This window comes from Mustelus asterias, chromosome 18 (genome assembly GCF_964213995.1).
Source record: "Mustelus asterias chromosome 18, sMusAst1.hap1.1, whole genome shotgun sequence".
NCBI lineage: Eukaryota > Metazoa > Chordata > Chondrichthyes > Carcharhiniformes > Triakidae > Mustelus > Mustelus asterias.
The window spans coordinates 5,737,888-5,754,107 of NC_135818.1; the positions used below are offsets into that span (position 1 = coordinate 5,737,888).

The 16,220-nt window shown below is 47.3% G+C and overlaps 1 protein-coding gene across 3 annotated transcripts in view; it reads left to right on the forward strand.

Moving 5' to 3' along the window:
• The window catches only part of ryr3 (ryanodine receptor 3), a 371,169-nt gene that overhangs the window by 351,582 nt on the left and 3,367 nt on the right, over positions 1–16,220 (forward strand). For all 3 annotated transcript variants that reach the window (XM_078233298.1, XM_078233296.1, XM_078233297.1), the window contains 5 exons: positions 1,102–1,248; positions 5,133–5,267; positions 7,654–7,810; positions 10,538–10,602; positions 11,971–12,071. In XM_078233298.1, the coding sequence (XP_078089424.1) occupies positions 1,102–1,248; positions 5,133–5,267; positions 7,654–7,810; positions 10,538–10,602; positions 11,971–12,071 (605 nt within the window). The remainder of the gene's footprint in view (positions 1–1,101; positions 1,249–5,132; positions 5,268–7,653; positions 7,811–10,537; positions 10,603–11,970; positions 12,072–16,220) is intronic.

Here is a 16,220-nt window from a genome sequence, read left to right on the forward strand (position 1 = left end):
AGTTTGTGTCTTTATATGCCCTGTTTGTGAACAGAACTCCCACTCACCTGATGAAGGAGCAGCACTCTGAAAGCTTGTGGCTTGTGCTACCAAATAAACCTGTTGGACTTTAACCTGGTGTTGTGAGACTTCTTACTGTGTTCACCCCAGTCCAACGCCGGCATCTCCACATCAAGTACCCTAGTACAGCTACAATGTGACAAGTGGCCCTGAGGGTACATCCTGTCTACCAAAAGCAGGCCAAATCCAATCTGGCCAATTGGCCTGTCTACTCTCATTCATCAGTAAAGTGTCATCAACAGATTGGCACACACTCATCCATAACCTGCTCACAATTTCATGCTTAGTCGGTGCAGGCTTGGAGGGCCGAAGAGCCTGTTCCTGTGCTGTAACTTTCTTTGTTCTTTGTTCTTTGTAAATAATCAGTTTGGGTTCTGCCAGGGCCATTCAGCCCCCAATCACGTCACAGCCTTTGTTCAAACATGGACAAAAGAGCAGAACTCAAAAACTGAAATGGAAATGGGGCGACACGGTGGGTTAGCACTGTTGCCTCACAGCGCCAGAAGCCCAGGTTGGGTCACTGTCTGTGCAGAGTCTGCACGTTCTCCCCGTGTCTGCGTGGGTTTCCTCCGGGTGTTCTGGTTTCCTCCCACAGTCCGAAAGACATACTGGTTAGGTGCATTGGCCGTGCTAAATTCTCCCTCAGTGTACCCGAACAGGTGCCGGAGTGTGGCAACTAGGGGATTTTCACAGTAACTTCACTGACTGTTAATGTAAGTAAGCCTACTTGTGACACTAATAAATAAACTTTAAACTTTAAACCTTGACATCGAGACAGCATTTGATTGTGTGTGCCAGCGAGGAGTCTTAAAAAAACTGAAGTCAGTTTGAATCGGGGAAAGACTCTCCACTGGTCAAAGCTTTGTGTTGTCAGGGGTGGGAATTCTGCCATTGTCTCTGTGATGGTCAATGTTGTTTCTACAAACCAGCCAGCACAGATTGTAATGGCAGGAATACCTTAATTACGGCAATATTTCAATGCTAATAAATGTAAATGTTTCTCAGACAGCTAACATTTAGTTTCTTCATTTCCATCTGCAGTCATTCTTGTACCTGGCTTGGTACATGACCATGTCCATCCTGGGTCATTACAATAACTTTTTCTTTGCTGCCCACTTGTTGGATATCGCTATGGGATTCAAGACACTGCGTACGATATTGTCATCTGTAACTCACAATGGAAAGCAGGTGAGAATGGCAAAATGTACAACCTGATTTGTCCCAGAATGCTGATCTCCCATTTGTTGCAGAATCAAATTTGTGCAAAATCATCTCCACTCCTCCATCTGAAAGTCTGGTCCATGCAATATCTGCACATTCTCCCCGTGTCTGCGTGGGTTTCCTCCGGGTGCTCTGGTTTCTTCCCACACTCCAAAGATGTGACGGTTAGGTTGATTGGCCGTGCTAAATTGCCCCTTAGTGCCAGGGGGATTAGCAGGGTAAATAAGTGGAGTTATGGGGATAGAGCCTGATTGATGCAGGCTCAATGGGCCAAATGGCTTCTTTCTGCACTGTAGGGATCTTATGGGCCCGATTTTACCATTTTGATTCTAAGTGCTGGACGGACTTGAAACTGGGAGTGTTTCAGATCCGACTTTTAGACCCGTTCTCAGGAGCCCCCTTACACACTCTGCCTGAAAAAATATCAGCGATTCCGAATCGCGCTGCACAAGCCCTGTGGGCGGGGCTTAACGCACCCAAAACGCAGCAGCTCCGATCGGCACCTCCAACCGCGCATGTGCAGTAAAAAAAATGATAGAATGCGGCTCCCCTGCCACATTGCTCCCAGACCGGATAATGCCTCCCCCTGGCCCCCATGGACATTGCCCTCTCGTCACCCCACCCCCTTCCACTACACAGACCAATCGCAGGCCCCTCCCTCCTTACCCCCACCGATCTCAGGCAGAGTGGCAGCGGACCCCCCTTCCCCCCCACTGATCTCAGGCAGAGTGGCAGCGGACCCCCCTTCCCCCCCACTGATCTCAGGCAGAGTGGCAGCGGACCCCCCTTCCCCCCCACTGATCTCAGGCAGAGTGGCAGCGGACCCCCCTTCCCCCCCACTGATCTCAGGCAGAGTGGCAGCATAAGAACATAAGAACATAAGAAATGGGAGCAGGAGTAGGCCATCTAGCCCCTCGCCTGCCCCGCCATTCAATAAGATCATGGCTGATCTGATAGTGGTTTAGTTCCACTTACCCGCCCGCTCCCCATAACCCTTAATTCCCTTATTGATCAGAAATCTATCTACCTGTGCATTAAACATATTTAACGAGGTGGCCTCCACTGCTTCAATGGGCAGAGAATTCCAGAGATTCACTACCCTCTGAGAGAAGAAGTTCCTCCTCAACTCTGTCCTAAACTGACTCCCCCTTATTTTGAGGCTGCGTCCTCTAGTTCTTGTTTCCTTTCTAAGTGGAAAGACTCTCTCTGCCTCTACTCTGTCGAGCCCCTTCATTATCTTATATGTCTCTATAAGATCTCCACTCAGCCTTCTAAACTCCAACGAGTACAGGCCCAATCTATTCAATCTCTCCTCATAAGCTAACCCCCTCATCTCCGGTATCAACCTGGTGAACCTTCTCTGTACTCCCTCCAAGGCCAATATATCCTTCCGCAAATAAGGGGACCGAAATTGCACACAGTACACCAGCTGCGGCCTCACCAGTACCTTGTACAATTGCAGCAAGACCTCCCTGCTTTTATACTCCAACCCCTTCCCCCTCACTGATCTCAGGCAGAGTGGCAGTGGACTCCCCTTCCCCCTCACTGATCTCAGGCCGAGTGGAAGCGGACACCCCCTTCACCCCTCCACCGATCTCAAGCAGAGAACTGTCAGATGCTCGGCAATTACCTCCTCACTTACTGGAGCTCCTGAATCGGACTTCTATGGAGCATATCTGTTTCATCCTGATTCTGGACGGGCGAATGCGGTGGTAAAGGAGGAAATGCCGGTAAAGTTAGGCGTGCAGCCCATTAAGTCAATTTAAATGCACTTAAATGGCTGTTGCGCCTGTTTCGGGCACGGTCCCAATCGTGGCCATTTTCGGGCCTTGGTAAAGGGGGAACCGGCACGGAGGTGGGAGCGGATCGCGCTACTCACCTCACGCCCAAGTTTTCACGCCCAGGCGCAACGCGATGGTACAATCGGGCCCTATGACTCCATGATTCTATATTTTGATCATTTGTTGCATGAAGATATAAAGCTTAAATTCACCATAGTTTGAAGCTGTTGACCGTAGAAGCTACCAGCAGAAAAGAAGGCCATTCAGCCCATTGTGCCAGTTAACGGTATGTTAATTGTGCTCTTAAGATACACAGAAAGGCATTGTTTAATTAAGTGCTTAGAGCACTTATAAAGAGAGACTGCTGTGACACTAGGTTTGGAGGTAGGAAGCAGATATATATAATGCTGCATTCTGTGAATAAAGCCATTATCAATTAAATATGAGTATTCAGTTTCATACCCCCACTGGCTTGGGATCAATACAACTGCCAAACTTTCAGTCATGGAAACAGTTTTTCTTTATTTTTCTGTTCAAAACCTTTAATGATTTTGAATCCTTCCATTACATCTTCCCTTAACCTTATCTACTCTAATGATAACAGTCCCAGCTTCTCCCTACATAACTGAAGTTAATCATTCTTGGTACCTTTGATAACTCACCTTTGTACCCTCTACAAGGCCTTGAAACCCTTCCGAACGTGTGGCCCCCAGAATTGAACACTATACTGCAATTGGCTCCAAACCAGTGATTTATAAAAGTTTAGCATAACTTTCTGGCTTTTGTGTTCTTGTGTCTCATTTTAAGAAGGCAAGGACAAATATGCTGATTTTACAGCCTTATTAATTTCTCCTGTCCCCTTCAAGGATTTCTGTATGTAAACCTCTCACTTCATTCCCTTCAGAATTCCACCATTTCATTTATGTTGGTCTCTCCACCTCGCCTGAAACAAGTTCAAGGTCTTTTGCATTTACAATTAAGCGGTTTAATGCCTGTTTCCACCGCCATTTCCCAAAAGTGATTTGGGGGGGTGGGGGGCAGTTACATTCAGAAAAAACAAGGCCTACATCCAGCCTAACCAGCATTCGCTAAACAGCACTGAGGATACCACTGAAAAGGTATATTTACCTATCTGGGAAAAGAATTAAGATGTGAACTAGAATTTAAACTTCCCCGTGTGATTTCATAGAATAGAATCACTACAGTGCAGTAGGAGGCCATTTGGCCCATCGAGCCTGCATCAACAACAATCCCACCCAGGCCCTATCGCCATAACCCCAAGTATTTTACCCACTAATCCCCCTGACACTAAGGGGCAATTTAGCATGGCCAATCCACCTACCCGCATGTCTTTGGAGTGTGGGAGGAAACCAAAGCACCCAGAGGAAACGTTAGGTGCATTGGACATGCTAAATTCTTCCTCAGTGTACCCGAACAGGCGCCAGAGTGTGGCGACTGGGGGATTTTCACAGTAACTTCTTTGCAATGTGAATGGAAGCCTATTTGTGACTACTAAATAAATAAACTTTAAACCGACGCAGACAACACGCAAACTCCACACAGACAGTAACCTAAGCCAGGAATTGTCCCTGGCATTGTGAGGCAACAGTGCTAACCACTGTGCCACCCACATTTTCCACATTTAAGTTCGATCTTGTCAAGGTTTGTCTTTCCTTGTGATTGAGTTAAGTACCTTGAGAGAATTAACTGAGTGAATAGATGAGCAAGGCACAGTGGTTGGCACTGCTGCCTCATAGTGCCCAGGTTCAATTCCGGCCTCGGCTCACTGTCTGTGTGGAGTTTGCACATTCTCCCCATGTCTGCATGGGTTTCCTCCCACAGTCCAAAGATGTGTGGGTTAGGTTGATTGGCCATGCTAAATTGACCCTAGTGTCAGGGGGATTAGCAGGGTAAATATGTCGAGGTTACGGGAATAGGGCCTGGTTGGGATTGTGATTGGTACAGACACAATGGGCCGAATGGCTTCCGTCTGCACTGTAGGGATTCTATGATAATGTCCTTTAACTGGCATTGAGTGACATGAGAAATCTGCTTCTTCTCTCTCTGCAGCTTGTGCTGACAGTTGGCCTCTTAGCTGTTGTTGTCTACCTCTACACTGTGGTGGCTTTCAATTTCTTCCGCAAATTCTACAACAAGAGTGAGGACGAAGATGAACCCGACATGAAATGCGATGACATGATGACGGTATTTATTTGGTGTCGCTGTGGAATGGACATTCATTCCATGGGTGTGGTGAAAATCCCACAAAATCAATTCCAGGAATGTTAAACCCATGTAATAGGAACAAAGCCACAGGCATTCATCCACTCAGATTGGCATCCTGCTCTTTGTACTCCATAATGGAGTTTACTGCATAAAAATCTCCCTCACATAGCTACTGAAGCCTAATTCAATTGTAGAGAATATCTTTATTTATTTCATGTAACTGCGTGTTCTGTATTAATGAATACCCGCATTTATATAGCACCTTCCATGGACCACAGGACGTCCCAAAGTGCTCTACAGCCAATAGGGTATGCTTGAAGTGTTGTCACGTAGGGCAGTGGCCAATTTGCACACAGCAAGATCCCACGATGAGCGAATGTGGCAATGACCAGATGGGCTGTTTCCAAGGTGATGGATGAAGGGATTAATAGGTTGTAACGCTGCTGCTCCTCTTCTAAATAATGCCACGAGGTAGAGTTTTAAGCAGGTGTTTGCCCAACCTGGAAACACGGAGAATAGCGCCAGGCGTGTATCGCAATGTTATCGCACACACTCGCGTGATATTTCGTTCAACAGACGGATTGACAGTGCACCTGCTGACAATAATGCCACTTGTTGAGGGGATTAAATCGCCGATTGGGCAAGATTTTAGGTGCCCCCGTGTGATTTTAAGCACGGCGCATGGAAACCACGGGCACACAGACCAACCATGTTTTTAAACTTCTTGGATTCAAGGGTGGGATGAAAGGGAGATGGAATAAATACTGACTGAGGTGTTGGGACTTTCAGGGAGGGAGCAGAGGTGGTGTCCTGGGGAGTTTGGAGAGATTGTTTTGTGTGTTAGGGACACTGTGGAGAGCTCAGGACATTGCTGTCCCCTTGCAGGCCCCCGAAACGCTCCTCCCGCCTGTTCCGTACCACAGTGCAGGCCATTCGACAGGCCAGCAGAATGATTCCCACAACCATACCGAAGAAGATGTGAGATTTATGGTAGCGATTGGAACTTAATATATTGTTGAATAGCTTTATCAGTTTTCACCTCCATCACCTACGATTAGACGATGGCCTACTGGCATTATCGCTAGACTCTTAATCTAAAAACTCAGTTCTGGGGATCCGGGTTCGAATCCTTCCACGGCAGATGGTGGAATTTGAATTCAATAAAGAAAATCTGGAATCTACTGATGACCATGAAACCATTGTCAATTGTTGTAAAACCCCATTTGGTTCACTAATATGCTTTAGGGAAGGGAATCTGCCGTCCTTACCCGGTCTGGCCTACATGTGACTCCAGACCCACAGCAATGTGGCCGACTCTTAACTCCAAGGGCAACTAGGGATGGGCAATAAATGCTGGCCAGCCAGCGATGCCCATGTCCCACGGATAAATAAAAACCTTCAGAATGGAGTTTGTTATACTGGGTATGTTTCCAATGTCTCTGACTTTAAAGTTTATTTATTAGTCACCAGTAGACTTACATTAACACTGCAATGAAGTTACTGTGAAAATCCCCCAGTCGCCACACTCTGGTGCCTGTTCAGGTGCACTGAGAGAGAATTTAGCATGGCCAATCCACCTAACCAGCACGTCTTTAAAGTGTGGGAGGAAACCGGAGCACCCGGAGGAATCCCATGCAGACATGGGGAGAACGTGCAAACTCCACACAGACAGTATGGAATCGAACCTGGGTCCCTGGTGCTGTGAGGCAGCAGCGCTAACCACTGTGCCACCATGAAACTTTGTTCACAAATTATCATCCAAAGGTTAGAGGGATGGGGTCACCCATTTGAGATGAGGAGAATTTGTTTTCCACCGAAGGCTGTTAGTCTGTGGAAATCTCTTCCCCAGAGAGTAGTGAAGGACGAGTTAACCACTGTGCCACCGTGCAATTCCTCATTTATAACCCATACTCTGAACGTCAGCAAACCATTAACCATGTGGGGCATCACCCATGGGCCTGGCACATGTTACTTGTTACAAAAAGCAAAGAACAGTGCAGCACAGGAACAGGCCCTTCGGCCCACCAAGCCTGCGCCAACACATGACACCTTTCGAAACTAAAGACCTTTTGTCTCTACGCGGTCCGTATCCCTCTATTTCCTGATACTGAATGGGATGGGATCACTTGCTGATTCTCACATTCCAACCCAGGAAGAGTGAAGCTCACTGAGCACACCGACTAAGTAGTTAACAAATTATTCAGTGAAGTCTTGGAGCAGCAACGATGACAGAACGAAGAATGACTCACCAGTTTCTACCTCGCAGTCACAGTTCAATGCTTCCTGCCTTTGTAACACATTTCAATCCCCAGCTGACGGCACAGTCTCTGACACTATGTGACGCATTGTCTTCTTTCATTTTTAGTGCTACTTGTTCCACATGTACGTGGGTGTCCGGGCTGGAGGTGGCATTGGAGATGAAATTGAAGACCCCGCTGGTGATCCTTCTGAAATGTACCGAATTATCTTTGACATCACCTTCTTTTTCTTTGTCATTGTCATCCTACTGGCCATTATTCAGGGTATGTTTCATTATCGCAAGCAAGGCCGGAGGTCGCATTCATTTCGAATAAATTCTTTCATCCAAAAGATTTTGTGCAATTTGCTCTTCAGTGTTAAATTTCTGAGCACCGATAGGCATCGACCACTTTACTTTAATCTTCCGGTACTCGTGAGGTACACTCTTGGATGGAGAATCATAGAACCCTGTCAGTGCAGAAGGAGGCCATTCGTCCTCACTCGCAGTGGCGGCCAGCCGTGAACAGCTAGAAAATTTCACCCTACATATTTGCTTTCCCCGACTCCCATATTCATCTGTACCTGTCTGGTTCGATGCCTTTTTTCACCCCCCCTCACTGAAACTGATCCCAACCCCCCCCCTCCCCCCCCCCATTCCAAAACCAATGCTACAGAAATTTCCATCCAATTTTGCATCTTCCATATCCCCGATAAGAATCATAGAATCCTTACAGCGCAGAAGGAGGCCATTCGGTCCATCGAGTCTGCACCGATCACAATCCCACCCAGGTCCTATCCCTTAACCCCAAGTATTTACCCTGCTAATCCCCCTGCCATTAAGGGCCAATCCACCTAACCCGCGCATCTTTGGACTGTGGGAGGAAGCCGCAACACATGGAGGAAACCCACGCAGACACGGGGTGAAACTGCAGACCCCACACGGACAGTGACCCAAGCTGGGAATCAAACCTGGGTCCCTGGTGCTGTGAGGCAGCAGTGCTAACCACTGTGCCACCATACTGCTCACATTTGGCGAATTGCGAACTGTCCTGGTCTCCAAGGACATAGAGGCAATGGAAAAGCTACAATAAAGAAAATTGCTCGCCTGATACCAGGACTGAGAGACTATACTGCCTAGGAAAGATTCAGCAGAGCGCGGTTCTTTTAAAAAGAGACTGAGGGTGGCCTTATAGAGTTCTTCAACATTATGAGAGCGTTTGATGGGGTCAATGATGAGAAAAAGTTCCCGCGGGGCATGTTTCCAGCGGGAGTCAGAGTGGACACATAAATTAGGACGGGTGGGCGGGTGCCCACCCCACTGCCTTTCCACCCACCCCCGAGCTCACGCCCATAATACCAGAGGTGGGCAGATGCCGAAATTGGCAGCCTATCTGCCAAACTGTAATCGTCAATCAAAGGGTCGATCACACCAAGTCAATCGATCCTGACAATATGATGCTCACACCATCAAATATTTAGCCCGGTCAGATTGGCTGTGGCTCCAGAAGCCATGGCTTTCTCCCTGGTGGGGGACGCGGATCTCACTCAGCCCTAGTTTAGCCTGCCCACAGCACATTTTGGCAGGGGGTGTGAGGTGGGCTGGCATGGAGTGGGTTGGCACCACCTGCTGACTTTGCTTCTGAGGGGGGTGGCGATGAGCCATCCACCCCCACACATTATTCAACCCAAAGTGTTGCCATTTGCAAGCAACGATAGCTCATATAAAATATCAATATAAATCCAATCGTGAGTTCAAGAAAAGCTCCTTTACCCAGAATGGTTACACCGTGTTACTTGTTACAAAGATCAAAGGACAGTACAGCACAGGAACAGGCCCTTCAGCCCACCAAGCCTGCGCCGACACACGACACCTTTCTAAAGACCTTTAGCCTCTACACGGTCCGTATGCCTTTATTCCTTGCTTATTCATGTATCTGTCAAGATGCCTCTTGAACGTTGCTATTGTATCTGCTTCTACCACCTCCTCTAGCAGTGCATTCCAGGCACTTACCACCCTCTGTGTCAAAAACTGGCCTCTCACATCTCCTTTAAACTTTCCCCCTTTTACCTCAAACCTCTGTCCCCGAGTAATTGACATTTCTACCCTGAGAAGGTTAACACAAGGAGTAGCGAGGCGAGTGACACAGATGCCTTTCAGGAGAAAATAGATGAGCACGAGGGAGAAAAATCTAGAAAGATATTGAAATAACTCCCCAGAGGCCCTTCACCAGATTCCCTGCATTTAAAAAGTCTATCCCACTCCTTGAGTGCTCCTGGTACGCGGTCAGAATCCGGAGTGCCAGTGGCCCTGACACTCCTCAATATGTACACAGGTGAGACTCTCTGATTGGGCTGGCAATCATTACCTCAATCAGGGAGCTCGTACTCCAAGAGGCCAACCTCATGGGCCTTGATGAGGTCATTACAAATATGTTGATGGAATTAGATGAAAAATGATGGCAGGAGTCCAAATGGATCTATTGAGATGACTGGTGGTGTATAAATACTTTGCAATCATTTTAGTACCAATGCGATGCATTAAAGAGTGCAAACAATGCCTGTCCAGTGCTACAAGTTGTGGGCATGTAGGCAAATTAATATAATATCAAATTAGTACAAAGAAGTACATGTGCCTCCCAATGTGTGTGAACATCCAAATGAATCAGTGATCCGACTTACCTTGTAATTATGATGGAGGAAGTATTTTAATTAAAATTCTTGTTACACTGATCTTTCTTGACATTTGTCTTGGGACTGCATAATTCATTAGATAATGAATACCAGATAAACTGTAAATAGGGCAGAAAACTTCAGAACCATGGTTGAAAAATCCTAGGCTTCAAGCAAAAACAAATTCTGTGTCAGACGATTGGTGTTAAAGGTTCAGATAAATTTTTGCTTGTAAAATGTACCAGCTCACGCAAGTGTCGGTGTGCAAGAATTCAGCCGCAGTGCCATGGAAAGTATAAGCCGCTCACATGTTGCTTACGCTATCACTTTCTGCTACTTAGGTTTGATTATTGACGCCTTTGGTGAACTGAGAGACCAACAGGAGCAAGTGCGAGAAGACATGGAGGTGCGTTTCCTTTAGACCTTACATTCATACCTTTCGATTGGAATTAAGATCAGTTCTCATTTTCTGCTATTTCTAAACTGAAGATCCCAATCTCAGTGTTGTTAGGAGTGAGATTCCCGAAGTGTGACAGGTTTTTCTCCCCCGCTCCTTGCCACACTATTTTCTTCTCCCTCCTGTGTTGAAGGTAGCAGTTTGATGGGAATTGACACATTTGTCAGCTATTCCTTGCATTCTTACAGTAACATGATACTGATACCAGGAGTGGTATTATACAGATGTTTTACATAGCCACCAAGCAACCAAAGTTTCCTCATAGACTCATAAATCACTACAGTGCAGAAGGAGGCCTCTCGGCCCATCGAGTCTGGACTGACTCTATGACAGAGTATTTTACCCAGGCTCTCTCCCCTGCCCTTTTCCCGTAACCCCGCCCATTTGCCATGGCTAATTATTCTGTCCTATACATCTCAGGACACTAAGGGACAATTTAGGATGGGCCAAACCACCTAACCTGCACATCTTTGGACATGAAGGGGCAATTTAGCATGGCCAATCCACCTAACCTGCACATCTATGGACACTAAGGGGCAACTTAGCATGGCCAATCCACCTAACCTGCACATCTTTGGACACTCAGGGGCAATTTTAGCATGGCCAATCCACTTAACCTACAGATCTTTGGACACCAAGGGGCAATTTAGCATGGCCAATCCACCTAACCTGCAGCTCTTTGGACACTAAGGGGCAACTTAGCATGGCCAATTCACCTAACCTGCACATCTTTGGACACTAAGGGGCAATTTAGCATGGCCAATCCATTTAATCTGCACATCTTTGGACACTAAGGGGCAATTTAGCTTGGCCAATCCACTTAACCTACAGGTCTTTGGACACTAAGGGGCAATTTAGCATGGCCAATCCACTTAACCTGCACATCTTTGGACACTAAGGGGCAATTTAGCATGGCCAATCCACTTAACCTACAGGTCTTTGGACACTAAGGGGCAATTTAGCATGGCCAATCCACTTAACCTGCACATCTTTGGACACTAAGGGGCAATTTAGCATGGCCAATCCACTTAACCTGCACATCTTTGGACACTAAGGGGCAATTTAGCATAGCCAATCCACCTAACCTGCAGATCTTTTGATTGTGGGAGGAAACCAGAGCACCCAGAGGAAATCCACATGCAAACTGCACACAGATAGTCACCCAAGGCCAGAATTGAACCCGGGTCTCTGGCGCTGTGAGGCGGTAGTGCTAACCACTGTGCCACCCTTGAATTCTGAAGAAATACTAAGCTTTTTTTGTGTCAGAAAGGAGCTAAGACAGTGTTTCAAATGGATTGCTCTTTCATTGAATCCTAGACCAAATGCTTTATCTGTGGAATCGGCAATGATTACTTCGACACGATACCGCATGGTTTTGAGATACATACCTTACAAGAGCACAACCTTGCAAACTATCTGTGAGTAGCAATTGGCTTGTTCTGCATTTGTGAGCTGTGTTTATGAAATTTACCTAAAAACCATTGAAGGTTAAATTCAGCTTAAGATTAGTTTTAGTCTTTCATTTATTACTGGAATGTGGCCATGGTGTCTGATTATTTTAAAATGTAGGTTTAAATAAATGATTTTAAAATCAAATAACCAATTGCTTGAAAAAATGCTTCAAAGTTTATTTTGCTTAATAGTACATGGTGATTCCTTTAGAGTATTAGTACATATGAACTAGGAGCCGGAGTAGGCCATTCGGCCCCTCGAACCTGCCCTGCCATTCAATAAGATCATGGCTGCTCTGACGGTAACTTCAAATCTGCTTCCCACTTACCCTTCCGATAACCTTTCACCCTCTGCTTATCAAGAATCTATCCACTTCTGCGTTAAAAATATTCAAACTCTCTGGGTTCCCACCTGCTGTGACCCCACAGCGACCTTACGCTGGGGTGGGCAAGACGTGGGACTTGAAGCCTATCCTTGCCCCGATTAGTGACCACTTAAGGGCCTTTCTGCTCAATTTTTAGGTTGGTAGGCAGATGATGATGGGGAGGCCCCAGAAATAAGGGGCATTAGATCTCGGGTGGGAGGGGCCACCTCCATCAGTATCCCTCTTCTGACAGGGAGGGGGCACCCCCGTCTTAAGGCCCAGTGACCTCCAACCTCCCTCGCTCCCGAGCCTAAGTCATGAGACCCTTGATCGCCCTTTTGACGACCTACACCCCCTCCCCCAGGGCTTCCTTACCCAGCACGTCCTGGGACCCCTTTCACTTACCTGTGGCTCTGATTCCCAAGACGTGGGCGGGAGTTTTCAGCCATGCTTGTCCCAAAACCTGAAAATTTCACCTGAGGTCAATGCACCTTTGTGTGGTTCCCTCCACCTGCCGCCCGCTATGATTCCCGTGGCGGGCGGGAACAGGAAAATCCTGCCCTTAGTCTCAGGCTGGTTGGTGCAGTTCCTCTTCCAGCCAGCGCAGCGCTGTTGCTGGAGGGACTGGAGAGCTGCCAACCAATCTGATGGACAGGCAGCTCCCTAAGGCGGGACTTTCACCTGAGCAGGAATGAAGATCCCACCTTAGATCAATCAATGCTCAACAAAGCATAAAATGGCATCGCGGCCTGCTGCGTTAGTGGGAACGCGTTCCCCGCCCAATCTTCAGATGGCGCCATCATTCTAAAAATTCAGGCCTTGAAGTTCCGACATTTAAAATGTTATTGCATTCTTTTCATTCTCAGGACGTGGGCATCACAGACAAGGCCGGCAATTATTGCCTAACTTTATAGTTGCCTAGGAGAAGGCAGTGATGGGCCTCCTTCTTCAACTGCCATTGGCCATGTATTGTTAGAGAGGGAATTCCACGACTTGGATCCTGTGACAGTAAAAGAAAAGTCAGAGGAATGGTCTGGAGGCGACAGTAGTCCCAGTCACTTGTTGCTCCCATCCTAGATTCTGGAGGTCATGGGTTTGGGGGGTTGTTTGGGCTCCCCTGGCACCAGCTAGAACCAGGAGACCACCCTGTGAACAGTTGAAGATGGGAAACTGAGGACAGTAATGAAGGAAACCAAAGGTCAGGGAGCAATTTACAAGGGGTCAAACTTTGATTCCACCAGTAACTGACTGTAACATTCAGATGCTGCCAAAATTCCCCTAAGTTGCTGAAGGTATAATCATAGAATCCCTACAGTGCATAAGGAAGCCATTCGGCCCATTGAGCCTGCACCGACAATGATCCCACCCTATCCCTGTTATCCCATATATTCACCCTGCTGATCCCCCAGACACTAATGTACAATTTAGCATGGCCAATCCACCTAATTCGCACATCTTTCGACTGTGGGAGGAAACCGGAGCACCCGGAGGAAACCCACACAGACACGGGGAGAATGTGCAAACTCCACATTGACAGTAATCCAAGCCGGGAGTCGAACCCGAGTCCCTGCCGTTGTGAGGCAGCAGTGCTAACCACTGTGCCGCCATGCCACCCCATGGATCAGGGTCCTGTCCCGAAACAGGTTCTATCTCTCACTATCTCACTGGATTTGGACACAGATTCTGTGTCAGGATGACAATTCTCTGCTATCTCTGCACTGGGCCAGGGCCTCTGTGCAGCAAATTGGCACAAGTGGGGTCTTTGCAGGGAACTCCTGGGCTGCAGCTGTGGTGACCCCCAATCAATGACTCACATCACTGAAGATTGCCCCCTGACAGAATTCAGCGGAGAGATCATCGAGCTCTAGGTTAAAGGGTTGAAGGACCCTGGAGAATGGGCAGAAAAGTGGAGTTGAGACTGAGGTGAGATCGGCCATGATTGTATCGAATGGCGGAGCAGGCTCAAGGGGCTGAATGGCCCACTCCTGCTCCTAGTTCTTATTTAGCCACTGTGGAAGCTATTGCCTGGCTTGGTGATTACTGCACACGCAAAACAAAAAATTGGAAACTTGCGTCAGTGTCAATATGTATTTGGACTTCACACATTAAAACTGGCCAGCACTGACCAACCTGAAGCAAGCTGAGAGATTGTACAGAGTGTACAGAGCTCAGTGTTTGGGAGAAGCTTGTGTAAATTCAGCTGGTCATTAATATTCCTAACCAGAACAGGCACAAAGAATTGAATGGTCTACTCCTGTTTCTTAAACAATCTGTTCTCTCATTGAAGAAGAGTTTTTATATATGAGTCATATTAATATCTCACCAACAGCTGCTTTTAGCAAGCTTTGCAAACGGAAATTGAAAAATATTTAAATGTTGGAGGAAATTCACAAGGTAACAGAGAGGAGAGCCAGCTGGTTTCGAGTCAGGTCTACAGCTCATCGCATCTGCATCAGTCAAAAAAACCAACTATTCTAACCCCCATTGCCCAGCACTTGGTCCATAGCCCTGAATGCTTTGACATCACAAGTGCCCGTCTAAATAGTTCTTCATTGTTATGAGGGTCTCTGCCTCCCTTTCCGGCAGTGAGTTCCAGACTCCCACCACCCTCTGGGTGAAAATCCCTGCTAAACCTTCCGCCTCTTACCTTTAATCTATACACCTTAGTCACTGTTTCCTTCACCAAGGGAAAAAGTTTAGCCCTCTCTTTAGTCCTCCTGCCAATCTAGATATTGCTTTATAAAATCAGTTCTTTTTCTGGAAAGGCTGATAGCACCCAGTACCTTTGCAGGTGGCTCCTGGAAGGAGGGCATCCTTTTACCAAGCGACACAGTTCACCATGTGCCTGTTTCGTGCAACGGAGATGACACTGGGAGGAATGAGGTCATACTGATCACCCTATCCATCCCGCTCCATCCCCCTGACATTGCCAGGGCTGAATGTCAACAACACTTGCTCCCGCTCCCGCATCTTGCTGGGGTCAACCAGATGCATTGACCATAAGACCATAGAAACTGGGCACCAAGTATAAACTACCATTACCTGCCTTGAGAACACTCTGCATCTGCATACAACATGATGGGCGAGGATTCTCCAGCTGCGCTCACCCCAAAGTTGGAAAATCCCACCTGAGGTCAACAAACCTTTGCATGGTCTGCCCACTCCCCCCTCCCCCCCCCGACTCCAATCCCATGGCGAGCAGGATGGGAAAATGCCCCCCTGATGATTTCCACGACCACAAAATATTACAATAGAATCTCTACAGTACAGAAGGAGCCCATTCGGCCCATCGAGTCTGTGCCGACCACAATCCCATCCAGTCCTATTCCCGTAACCCTGCGCATTTACCCTGCTGATCCCCCTGACACTAGGGGCAATTTAGCATGGCCAATCAATCTAACCTGCACATCTTTGGAGTGTGGAAGGAAAACGGAGCACCCGGAGGAAACCCACGCAGACACAGGGAGAAGGTGCAAACTCCACACAGGCAGTCATCCGAGGCCGGAATTGAACCTGGGTCCCTGGCGCTGTGAGGCAGCAGTGCTAACCACTGTGCCACCGTGCCGCACCATTACAGAACTAAGTAGCGATACTTATACACTGAGATTCAAGCCCAGGTTTCTCACAAACAGAAAAAAACCCTGACGCAAAACATTTATTTCGTGATGTTGAATAATTACAACGTCCCAAAATAATTTGGCAGGGAAGCAAATGCAAATGTACCCGTTATTCCCAAGTGTCTTCTCTTTCT